The sequence below is a fragment of the Aotus nancymaae genome, unplaced genomic scaffold, assembly GCF_030222135.1.
Source record: "Aotus nancymaae isolate 86718 unplaced genomic scaffold, 86718_ANA_hifiasm-v0.15.2.pri h1tg000029l, whole genome shotgun sequence".
NCBI lineage: Eukaryota > Metazoa > Chordata > Mammalia > Primates > Aotidae > Aotus > Aotus nancymaae.
The window spans coordinates 42,896,583-42,908,078 of NW_026988442.1; the positions used below are offsets into that span (position 1 = coordinate 42,896,583).

Consider the following 11,496-nt stretch of genomic DNA (forward strand, 5'->3'; position numbering starts at 1 on the left):
GGCTTTGAGGGCAGAGCCTGGGTGTCCACTGGACTCTGGCTGTGTAAGCCTCCTCGACCTGTGGGTGCCTTCTCCACATGTCAGCGGCACACAGGGGGTTCTCTGTCCTGCCCACATGGACTCACAAGGACAGGACAGCTGGCTTCCTTTCACCAAGCTCAGGGGAAGGAGGGAGGTTGGGTGTGGTGGGTCTACCGGTATAAGATGTGTGACCCATTCGGGGGCTTTGAGAGGGTGTGGGTGGATCCTGGGTAAGATGGCCCTGCACCCACTCCCCTGACCGCTTGCTTGAGTGCTTTGGAGGCCTCTCCACCGAACCAGAGTGAACACGGGCCTGTGTTCCAGGTGAGTCTGGATTCTCGGGCTGGAGTCTGCTCTGTTGTCTCCCTGGGAAGGTCTTGGACCGGACTAACCCTGCAGCGGAGCCGGGCCTGGCTGGGTCCCTCCTGCCTGCTCGCTTTTGATTAACGTGACTGAGCTCCGGTCCTGTGTTCTGAGCCCTCTTGACGTTGCTGTACCTGCCCTCTAGGCCAACCCCAACAGCGAGGAGATCTGGCTGGCGGCCGTGAAGCTGGAGTCTGAGAACGACGAGTACGAGCGGGCCCGGAGGCTGCTGGCCAAGGCGCGAAGCAGCGCCCCCACCGCCCGGGTGCGCGGGGGCAGGCGGGGCCGGGATGGGCTGTCGGGTGCGTCGTGCGCTTGGGCGGTGGTGGGAGTGAGATGACAGCAGGCAGACTAGGCCTCGGCACACGCTCGTCTTTGTGATGTGAATTTAAAACATATATTTATCCCCACCATTTGTGTACACAAACGGCCTATGAAATCTTACAAAAGTACACACAGTCCTGCAGGTAGCGGTGTTGAGTCGAGGATGAGTGTAACGTGAAGCACGTGCCCCGCGTGACCACGCGTGTCTGCCCCACAGGTGTTCATGAAGTCTGTGAAGCTGGAGTGGGTGCAGGACAACATCAAGGCAGCGCAGGACCTGTGTGAGGAGGCCCTGAGGCACTATGAGGACTTCCCCAAGCTGTGGATGATGAAGGGGCAGATCGAGGAGCAGAAGGAGCTGATGGAGAAGGCGCGGGAGGCTTACAACCAGGGGGTACGTCTCTGCCTGCACCCGGGGCTGCCGCTGACCCGGCGCTCACAGAACTCAGCCCCTGGTGCAGGGTCATGGCCCTTCACCTCCAAGGAGAAGTGGAGGGCTGGGGAGTTAAGCTGATGGACCTGCGGACTCAGAACCCAAACCCTGGTCCCTTCACTGTCCCGTGCAAAGCTGCACACCTGCCCTCAGCGGTGCAGAGTGTGGCACACCTGAAGTAAAGGCTGGTGTCTACACACCTGTGTGCACAGGTACATAGCACCGCTGCACACCTGTGAACCCACAAACGCAGAGAGCATGGAGGGTGTTTTTCCGTGGACACAGGCCGCCCTGAGGCACTTGCTCAGCCACTGCAGATGAGAAGCTGGGCGTGGCTGTGTCCCAGTTCTTCACAGGCACCACCTGAGCTGCTCTCTTACTTGTTGGCTGCAGTTGAAGAAGTGTCCCCACTCCACAGCCCTGTGGCTGCTGCTGTCTCGGCTGGAGGAGAAGATAGGGCAGCTTACTCGAGCACGGGCCATTCTGGAAAAGTCTCGTCTGAAGAACCCAAAGAACCCTGGACTGTGGTGAGTCCTGGTGGGTCTAGGCAGCCTGGGCGCTTGGCACAGCTCACCCATCAGGTGGCCGTCCTTACCCAGCTGCGTGTGTGGAGTTGCTTGGGCGGTGTTTCCAGGCTCAGGAGCTTGGGGGGCGGTAGGTGCTGGCCATGAAAAGTCATGGTCCCTGCCTTGGGAGAGTCCAGCCTATGTACTGTGACAGGCCTCTAGATGGTTTGATGCAGTTTAATTTGTGCTCTGATGGAGGGGCCTGGGGGAGAGAGGGGTTAATGATGGCTGGGGCGCAGGAAGCATGGATCCCAGAATGCTGACTCCATAGAGGAGGTGGCTGGAGGGCCCTGGAGGTGGGCAGGAGTCTGCCAGGTGCAGGCTCTGTTCATGGAGGTGCAGCATCCAGCTCAGGGTGACAGGGCTGGAGCACTGCAGGGGCACTGCTGCAGACGGGCAGCTCCCGGGTGCCTCGGGCGGCCCTGGCTCTCCCAGCTTGGTTTTGATTGTTCTGGATGCCCTCACCTGCATCTGGACAGTGTCAGGATCTGAGGTCTTGCCTTGGGGCGCTTGCTGGTGGCACTGGCAGGGATGTGGGCACCAGTGCCTTGCTTCTCTGGTGGATGAACTCTGCTATGCAGGGAATGGAGTTTTTGCTGCTGTGACTGGGTCGAGAGCCCTTTCAGACGGGACTTCCCAGAAGCTCCCAGAATGTACGCTGTTGGTAGATGGCTGTGGGACCTCCCGGGGCCTGTCTCCCCAGGTTGGAGTCTGTGCGGCTGGAGTACCGGGCGGGGCTGAAGAACATCGCAAACACGCTCATGGCCAAGGCGCTGCAGGAGTGCCCTAACTCCGGTAAGTGGGTGCTTCCTGCTTCTCATGTTTAGGAGGGCTGGCACCTCCTGAGGGAGTGGGGATTCGAGCTTCAGACAGACTGTACTAAAATGTTTTGTTTGTGTGAATCATTTCAGTCAAAAGTTTCACCTGTACTTGGCCATTAAAACATTTTAATGAGGCCGGGTGGGCTGACTCACGCCTGTAATCCCAGCACTTTGGGAGGCTGAGGTGGGCTGATGACCTGAGGTCAGGAGTTCGAGACCAGCCTGGCCAACATGATGAAACCCCGTCTCTACTAAAATACAAAAATGAGCTGGGCATGGTGGTGTGTGCCTGTAATCCCAGCTACTCCAGAGGCTGAGGCAGGAGAATTGCTTGAGCCCTGAAGGCAGAGGTTGCAGTGAGCTGAGATTGCACCACTGTACTCCAGCCTGGACAACAGAGTGAGACTCCATCTCAAAAAAAATTTTTTAAGAAATTATTTTATAGGGCCGGGCGCAGTGGCTCAAGCCTGTAATCCCAGCACTTTGGGAGGCCAAGGCGGGTGGATCACAAGGTCAAGAGATCGAGACCATCCTGGTCAACATGGTGAAACCCCGTCTCTACTAAAAATCCAAAAATTAGCTGGACACGGCGCACGCCTGTAATCCCAGCTACTTGGGAGGCTGAGGCAGAAGAATTGCCTGAACCGAAGAGGTGGAGGTTGCGGTGAGCTGAGATCACGCCATTGCACTCCAGCCTGGGTAACAAGAACGAAACTCCGTCTCAAAAAAAAAAAAAAAGAAATTATTTTATAATACTAAATGTATTAAATTTATTTAATAAATAATTTAAAAATAAAATATTTTTAAATTTTATCATTTTATGTCAAGTAATGCGTGTTCAGTCGATGTAAGAAGGGAATGGAAGCCAGCCGCAGGCCTGCTGCTGTTAGCTTGTGAGTTACAGCTTGTGTCTTGCACAAGACTAAAGTCATGCTGTACATTCAGTTTTGTACCTTTTCTTCAAGCTAAACAGTTAGTGAGAATTTTTTATTCTGGTCGAATCTTCAAGAATGTTAGTTTTTAGTGGCATTCTGTAATTGTTTGGACATGTTAAATATGCTGCTCACCTGTTGACCGATTATTGGACATTTAGATTTTCTCCAATTTTTAATCTGATACTGCTTTGAGGTGACTATCTTTCTTTCTTTCTTTTTTTTTTTGAGACGGAGTTTCGCTCTTGTTACCCAGGCTGGAGTGCAATGGCGCGATCTCGGCTCACCGCAACCTCCGCCTCCTGGGTTCAGGCAATTCTCCTGCCTCAGCCTCCCGAGTAGCTGGGATTACAGGCACATGCCACCGTGCCCAGCTAATTTTTTGTATTTTTAGTAGAGACGGGGTTTCACCATGTTGACCAGGATGGTCTCGATCTCTTGACCTCGTGATCCACCTGCCTCGGCCTCCCAAAGTGCTGGGATTACAGGTGTGAGCCACCACGCCCGGCCTGAGGTGCCTGTCTTTCTGTATGAATCTTTACAAACATTTCTGGTGGTTTTGTTATGATACGTTCTTTTTTTTTTTTTTTTTTGAGATGGAGTTTTGCTCTTGTCGCCTGGGCTAGAGTGCAATGGCTCCATCTTGGCGCACTGCAGCCTCCGCCTCCCGGGTTCAAGTGATTCTCTTCCTGCCTTATCCTCCTGAGTTTCAGCTGGGATTACAGGTGTGTGCCACCACACCCGGCTAATTTTTGCATTATTAGTAGAGACGGGTTTCACCACATTGGTCAAGCTGGTCTCGAACTCCTGACTTCAGGTGATCCACCCTCCTTGGCCTCCCAAAGTGCTGGGATTACACACGTGAGCCACCGTGCCCGGCCATTATAAATTCTTAAATGTGAAATTGTTGAGTCAGTAGGAGCTTAAAGGGTGTCAACGTTTCCATCCCAGTCTCCCCCAGCAGGGGGTCCCTTCTGTGCCCTCGGGGCTGCCGTGGGTTTGGGTGGGCTGGAGCGCTCATCCTTCATGGTTCTCCTCGCACAAGTTCTGCCAGCAGTGTGTGGGGGGCCCCCACCATGGTCTGAGGATGTCCCCAGGTAGAATCTCTATAGATTGGGCACCTTTCTGGAACCAGAGGCAAGAGGCTGGCATGCCGATCTTTGTTTCTGAATTTCAGGTATCCTGTGGTCTGAGGCCATCTTCCTGGAGGCGAGGCCCCAAAGGAAGACCAAGAGCGTGGACGCCCTGAAGAAGTGTGAGCATGACCCTCACGTGCTCCTGGCCGTGGCCAAGTGAGTGGGACGTCCTACAGGATTCCTGAACCTCAGGGTCCTGAGGGGCTCTTTTTCCAGTGTCTGTCTGCCTCTCCCCGGTCATCGTAAAGATGCCCAGCAGCAAGGTGGGCTCCCCCAATCCTCGGCTGCTGTCGCTTCTGCTGTGGTCTGGGGCAGGCGCCTTTCCTGGCAGAGACAAGCCTGAGGGTGCTGCTGCATCACCTGGCGTCTGCCCCAAAGCCCTGGGGAGGACCAGCCAGTCTCTCCCTCTCTCTCCCCACCCCCAGGGATCCCCTGGGTGTGGTTCAGCCCTTCCTCTGTTCCAGCTTTTTCTAGGAGGCTGCTCTCTTTGTCTCTGCAATTTTTTAGTTTATGCCTGCACAGGCCTGGGTTACAAGATAGATTTGCTGATGTTCACATAGAATTTAAGTGGTAAGCAAAGCCCCTTTGGACAAGAGGCTTTATGTTGGGGCAAGAAATCACTTTCAGCTCTGTGACCCCGTAAATAATCCAGAGCTGGGGATTTGAGCCTGATTTGTTTTCTGGAGGCTGTCTCAGGAGACATGGTATAAAGGAGTGACCTCATACCATGTGGGTCACACTGGTGTGCTGGGTCGGAGACTCTCTGGGGACGCCACTCTTGAACCTTACAGGCAGCAGCATGTGGCGTGGTGCAGAGCGTGCAGACTCTGTGTACGTGGGCAAAGGCCTGCCAGGTGTGGGCACAGTGGGCAGCTCAGGACCATCCTGACCCACAGAGTCTCTGCTTCCTTCTAGAAAGAGGAGGACAGCCCGAGAAGGAGCTGGGCCTGAGTGTGGGCCGGGAGGCTGGGAAGTGACCGTGTGGGGGTGAAGGAGTTCTTGGAAGAACCCTGGGCTTCTGAGGCTGCAGCTGGGGATGTCGGCTCACCTGGCAGAGGTGGTGTGTCTGACTCCAGCAGCTCATGTGCCCGACTTCCCTTCCACCTGCCCTGCCACGGGTCATGCAGAGAGCGGCCTGCTAGTACCGGCTCTTGGTCCTCTCCATCCCTTCTCCCCAGTGCTGGCTGGCAGTGGTGATTGGTCTCCAGAGGTCTGGGTGCTGCCCCGCATTGCTGCCTGTGGGGCACCTTCTCCCCTGCCCGTAGGCCCCTGACAGATGAGAAAGATTTCCCACGGGGAGGCTTGTGTCTGCCTGGTGCTCCTGCCCTGTGCGTCCACCTCCCAGAGTGACTTCTGGGTGACACTCTGATAGGGAAGCCATAAAACCCTATAAAAGGCTTTGCTAAAGTAAATAAGTCACTCCTTGCTATTCCCAAGCCAGTGTTCTGTGTGTCTGCTATCTGGGTTTGTGTTCTTTAAATCACAGTTTATCTAACACCAGGCAATTAAGAATACCACAAGGCTTAAAAAACAATCAGGTTATCAGAGTGTGAAATTATTCCGTTTGGCAACTGAGACGAACCCAAACAGCTGCCTGGAGTGGAGGGTTCCTCATGTTGGCTCTTGACTGTGATGCCTCTGGCTCCGGGGGAGGTGACCCCGAGGAGAAGGTGGCAGCAGCGCAGGGTCCCAGGCCTGCCAGCACGCCCAGCAGCCAGCTCCCGCCGTCCTTTCTGTAGCAGCGGGTGGGGGTGCCATGTACATTCTCACCTGGCCTCTTAATAGTCCAACGTGGACCTTTTCGGGCCTGGTTTTCAGGTGTTCGTGTGTCTGGCAGGCACGGTGGTGTGAGGGCTGTCGGCTGCAGGCCCAGGCCCTGGCGCTGCCCCGAGCCCACGTTCCCAGTGCCCACTGGGGTTGTTGCTGGAGGCCAGGTGGGGCAGGATGATCCAGCAGGTGTCTCAGGGAGGAGCTGAAACTGCGTAACTTACCCTCATATTTAGTTACTTGTCAGGGTGAGTTTCATTTCCTGATATTTGACCGTGATTTTAAGGATTTTGAAGATCTTTCTCTGTGTGAATTTTTTGTTTTAAGAAACAACTTGAGCCAGGCGCGGCGGCTCACACCTGCAATCCCAGCACTTGGAGAGGCCAAGGCGGGTGGATCACGAAGTCAGAAATTCGAGACCAATCTGGCCAACATGATGCAACCCCGTCTCTACTAAAAATACAGAAATGAGCCGGGCGTGGTGGCACCTGTAGTCCCAGCTACTCAGGAGGCTGAGGCAGGAGAATCACTTGAACCCGAAAGGCAGAGGTTCCAGTGAACCGAGATCATGCCACTGCACTCCAGCCTGGTGACAGAGCGAGGCTCCGTCTCTAAACAAAAAAAGAAAGAATTTGGTTAGACCCATGAAGGACGGCTTCAAGTTAATGATCTGGGGTAATTTCCTGATCAGCCCAGGCCCTGCTCCTCGGGCCTTCCTGAGTGGGCCGCCGTGTCAGCAATGAGGCCGATGGCCCTGGAGCCCTTCCCCTGCCCAGGGCACCCTCCTGCAGCCACTCACTCTGGGTTCCCACCCGTCTTCCGGAACAGGCTGTTTTGGAGTGAGCGGAAGATCACCAAGGCCAGGGAGTGGTTCCACCGCACTGTGAAGATCGACTCGGACCTGGGGGATGCCTGGGCCTTCTTCTACAAGTTTGAGCTGCAGCATGGCACTGAGGTGAGGCCTTCTGGGACTGTGGCGGGGAGTTCTGCCAGCCCTGGGGGCTCTAGGAGGTGGCCAAGGCCAGCGTGACTCTGCCCGGGTTGGGAGGATAGACAGGGTGGGTGGGGCACGGAGTCCTCCACACCTCCTCACGAGGCAGTCTCTGCCTCTACATCCATTTTCTGGTTATAGCCTCACAGCCCCACACCCTGGAATTGAGGTGCCCAGTCCCTTGGAGTGGCCTGTCTGCTGGCGCATTTTACTGAGTCATTTGTTGGCTGGAGACTGCGCTCACCTTAGGAATGGGAATGGAGTTGGCCTTTCTCTTGGGGCTGAGCCTGGGGGTGGCTTTCTGGTAGAGCCTTGACAGCAGCTCCCTCTGCTCCCACTTCCCCCCCTGGAGCCAGGCATTGTGAGAGCTGCTGTGCTGGAGGGCAGGCAGGCTGTCCTGGTCCTCCCTGGAAAGTGGTGCCAGCCCATGTGAAGCCTGACTCCTTGTTTGGAGAAGGCAGACGTGAGCACTTGTGCGTGACACAGAATTGGGAGTCCATGCTCCTCAGGAGGGGCTCCTTTGAGGAACATACCTGGAAGAGCTTTGCCCTCTGGTGCAGGGCCTGTGCCCCCTCGCCCGCCAGTTGGGGTCGGTACTGCCAGAGCCAGGTCTGCCCGGGGGCAGGTGGGGAGTGGCCTGGGAGGGCCTTTGCCTCAAGTGCCCTGTGGTCCCACCAGGAGCAGCAGGAGGAGGTGAGGAAGCGCTGTGAGAGCGCAGAGCCTCGGCACGGGGAGCTGTGGTGCGCCGTGTCCAAGGACATCGCCAACTGGCAGAAGAAGATCGGGGAGGTCCTTAGGCTGGTGGCCGGCCGCATCAAGAACACCTTCTGATTGGCCGGTCTCCATGGACAGGGCTTGGGCTGCGGGGGGAGGGCGTGTGGAGGGCTCCGGGCGGTGTCCTTCATTATCATCTTCCATTAAAAGTTTTTATGTCTTGTGTCAGAGCGGGCGGCCTGCTGGTTTTCTCTGGGGCTCTTCCCTGGCTTCTGCTTCCGCTGCCCCCGTTGGGCCTGTCCTGGCCTGTCCCATGCTGTCCTGGGGTGTTGGGATCGCCCTTGCTTGGGCAGAAGCCTCTTGTAGACAGCTGGTGTCTCACAGAGGAGACGCTGGAGGTGCCAGGGTTCCCCGAGACTGTGGAGAAGGTGGTGGGGTGCAGATGTTCCGGGTGAAAGCCACGTGTGCGGACAGCTGGAGACAGTGGGGACCGAGCTGTGTGCAGGCCAAGGTGCTCACAGGAGCCTGGCAGCCGCCTGCAAGGGTTTTGGTCAGGGGACAGCTGGGGCCTCCCTGTGGTCTCAAGTGCGAACAGCAGAGGTCAGCTCTGCCCAGGGCGCCTCCACGCTGCCTCCCAGGCCCCTCAGGCACGTGTTGAATGGCAGTGTCACCAATAAGAGGTGTTCTTACTTTTGGAGGTGAGTTTATTTTTGCTAATTTATCATTAGCAGTTAAACCCCTAAAGCACTTGTAACTGAAAGTTGTATTACCTGGGAGACATGGCTTCTTTTCAGCCTTAGCTGTGTGAGGATGAAGGACTTCCTCAGGCCTGGATCCTGTGTGCGCATTCAGTTGGGAGCCAGCTGGCTCTTTTGTGTAGGCGGGGGCTGGAGACATCTGGCTGGAGGTCATGGCTGGCCCAGAGGCTGTGGGGGGAGAGTCGCTCAGGCCTGCCGGGGAGGAGGAGGCTGCTGTCACGTGGGCCGAGAAGGCTGCTGGAGAGCAGCTGTCCCTGGACATTCCCTGTGAGAGGGGAGCCCCGAGGGTCCCACCTTGTCCTGCGGTGCCAGTGACAGAGTCTGTGGTGGCCAGGCCCTGACCCACAGCTCTGCCCTCCTGCACATGGGGCCTGTGCTCGGCCTGGTGGTCTGCCCGCCCTGCTCCTGACGAGTGAGAATGGCTGGGGTGGGGGAGCCCTGTCTGCACATGGGGTGGTCCTGCTAGGCCAGAATGTGGGTGTGGGTCCCCCTTCTCTCTGGTTCTGGGGACCTCGAGGACACGGCCAGTCCAGGGCAGGGGACCTGCCACCCCTGCGTGGGGTCAGGAACTGCTGGTTGGTCTCTGCCGGGCAGGCAGCCTGGGGTCCAGCTCAAATTGTTGGATTGTGGAAGTCCTTCCCCGCCCCATCCTGAGGAGCAGCTGCTGGAGCTCCATGAGGGTTTTCGTTGGAACTCGGGAAGGAGTTTCCGTTGATGTCTCCTGGAGAGATGGAGGAACGAGGGAGCCTTCAGAATTTACTCTGAAGATGAAGAGGGTCCTGCGGCTTTTTGGAGTCTGTAAGCCAGCCTGGCTCTTCACAGATGTGGAAACAAGGCCTAGGGGAAGCCAGGAGGGAAGGCCTGGCTTCTTGGCACTTCTCTGACCTTGGAGCTGAGCATGGCCAATGCCGGGTGGGCACTGAGGGGCCACACAGAAAAGCACGTGTCCGGCCACGTTCAGGGGAGGCTTCCTGCAGGGCCCTCGGAGAGTTCCAGGGCGCCTGCGCCGTCCATGAGTGTCTCTTTCTTGCCTGTGTGGGGTTTTCTCAAAAGCTTCAAGGTGGTCAGACTATAGTTGTGCGTCACAACGGTGGGGATCCATTCTGAGAAACACCTTGCTAGGTGATGTTGTCATCTTGCAAACATCAGGGTGCATTTACACAAGCCTGGACTCCTGGGCCGCAGACCTGCACAGCCTGTCACTGTGGGCAGTTCCAATGTTACACACATGAAGAGGCAGAGACGTGAAGATAGTGCTAGAACCCTAGGGGACCCCTATCCTGTGTGGTCTGCTCTTGACTGTATTGTGTGAATCACTGGCTTTTCCTCCTGGGAAACTACCTTGACTTTTCTTCAGCTGAATTTTTTCAGCCCAGAAAGGTGAGTTGCGCCTCAGAGGTTGTTCTGAGACGTCTCTTCACTGCTGCCTGTCAGGCTGCAAACCGGAGTGTGCTGGCACCAGAGGCAGCAGAGCAATAGCCTCAGACGCGACCTCCTCAGCGAGGGGACCCCTCAGCCCAGGAGGAGTGAGGCCGGGCCGGCAGTGGGGGCCCCAGAAGTCCGTATCTTGGACCCGTTGGGACAGGGCCCCCTGGATGTCAGGCTGCAGGTCTGGCAGCTGGGGAGGGGAAGAGGGGCTCCCACCAGTCTGCTCCTTGGCCAGATCCTGGGGGAGGCAGTTCTCGCTGGCCACAGAGTTGGCCCCTGTCTCACCTGGCTCCCCTCCCCCACCAGCTGGGCCCTGCACTGCCCCAGCCCACGGGGCGCCCACCCCTCCTTGACAGAACAGGGTCTCTGGGACTGACAAGTTAATCCAAGACCCACAGCAGCGCCCTGGGTCCCCTGGGAGAGGCGGCTGCTCAGCTTCAGGGCCAGGTTAATGGAAGCGATAGGGAGTGGGGAGAGGGAAGGGGCAGGGCTGGGATTGCGTGGCCTCTCCTGCTCCCTCCCTCAGCTTGGAGGAGCCAACTTCAAAAGCCTCCGCTTGGCCTGTGCATCTGCAGTCCTCCAGGCAGCCTGTCCAGGGAAGCCGTTGGCTGGTGTTGGCCCTGTGGCGGCACACATCCCGTCTGAGGACCCAGGATCATGTGCATGGCCTGCTGGCGGGCGTGAGGGAGGGCAAGATCCTGAAAGGTCCATGGTGAGCAGCTGTGGGCCTCCTCTAGGGAGGGGGCTCACCTGGGTGGAGGGGCTGGGGGCACACAGCCCAGGAGATACTGCTTGTTCCGCCAAGCCCCCACCGAGAAATCTCTGGTTGGCTCCGGTCACTGTGTCACTGTGGGTGGCAGTGGGTGCGTGGCCCTGGCCTCTGGTAGTGGGGAGGGGGGCTCCTGGGTGCCGGGCCACCCTGGTCTCCTGAGCTGAGGCTTGAGTCAGGAAGTACTGCTGACAAGCTCAGTGGGACTCCCGGGCAGCCCGTCTCCCTACCTGGGTGAGGCACAGCAGGAGCTGCCCATCTTGTGGCTCCAGCAAGCCTGCTCAGGTGCCGGGCTCTGGTTCTCGCTATGACTCTGTGACCCACAGCAGGCAAAGAGGATGACGTGGCGATTCTGAACCCGCCAAGTTGGCCGTGTGTGTGTGGTTGGGAGGCTGGGGTTCAAGAAGGGGCCACAGCAAACCATCTGCTCTTCCAGCCATTGCTGCTTGGTGCTCCGAACAGGAGCTGCCACC

At 57.3% G+C, this 11,496-nt stretch overlaps 1 protein-coding gene across 3 annotated transcripts in view; it reads left to right on the forward strand.

Annotated features, from left to right (window-relative positions):
• PRPF6 (pre-mRNA processing factor 6) overlaps positions 1-8,298 on the forward strand; it is a 49,478-nt gene extending 41,180 nt beyond the window's left edge. For 2 of the 3 annotated variants that reach the window (XM_012440546.3, XM_012440545.2), the window contains exons 15-21: positions 530-649; positions 926-1,102; positions 1,535-1,668; positions 2,411-2,502; positions 4,638-4,752; positions 7,192-7,318; positions 8,033-8,298. In XM_012440546.3, coding sequence (XP_012295969.1) covers positions 530-649; positions 926-1,102; positions 1,535-1,668; positions 2,411-2,502; positions 4,638-4,752; positions 7,192-7,318; positions 8,033-8,185 — 918 coding nt within the window. In that variant the 3' untranslated portion in view covers positions 8,186-8,298. Of the gene's footprint in view, positions 1-529; positions 650-925; positions 1,103-1,534; positions 1,669-2,410; positions 2,503-4,056; positions 4,182-4,637; positions 4,753-7,191; positions 7,319-8,032 lie in introns of those variants that run through there. The other variant, XM_064382615.1, reaches the window with a different exon arrangement.
• Positions 8,299-11,496: the final 3,198 nt, after the last annotated feature.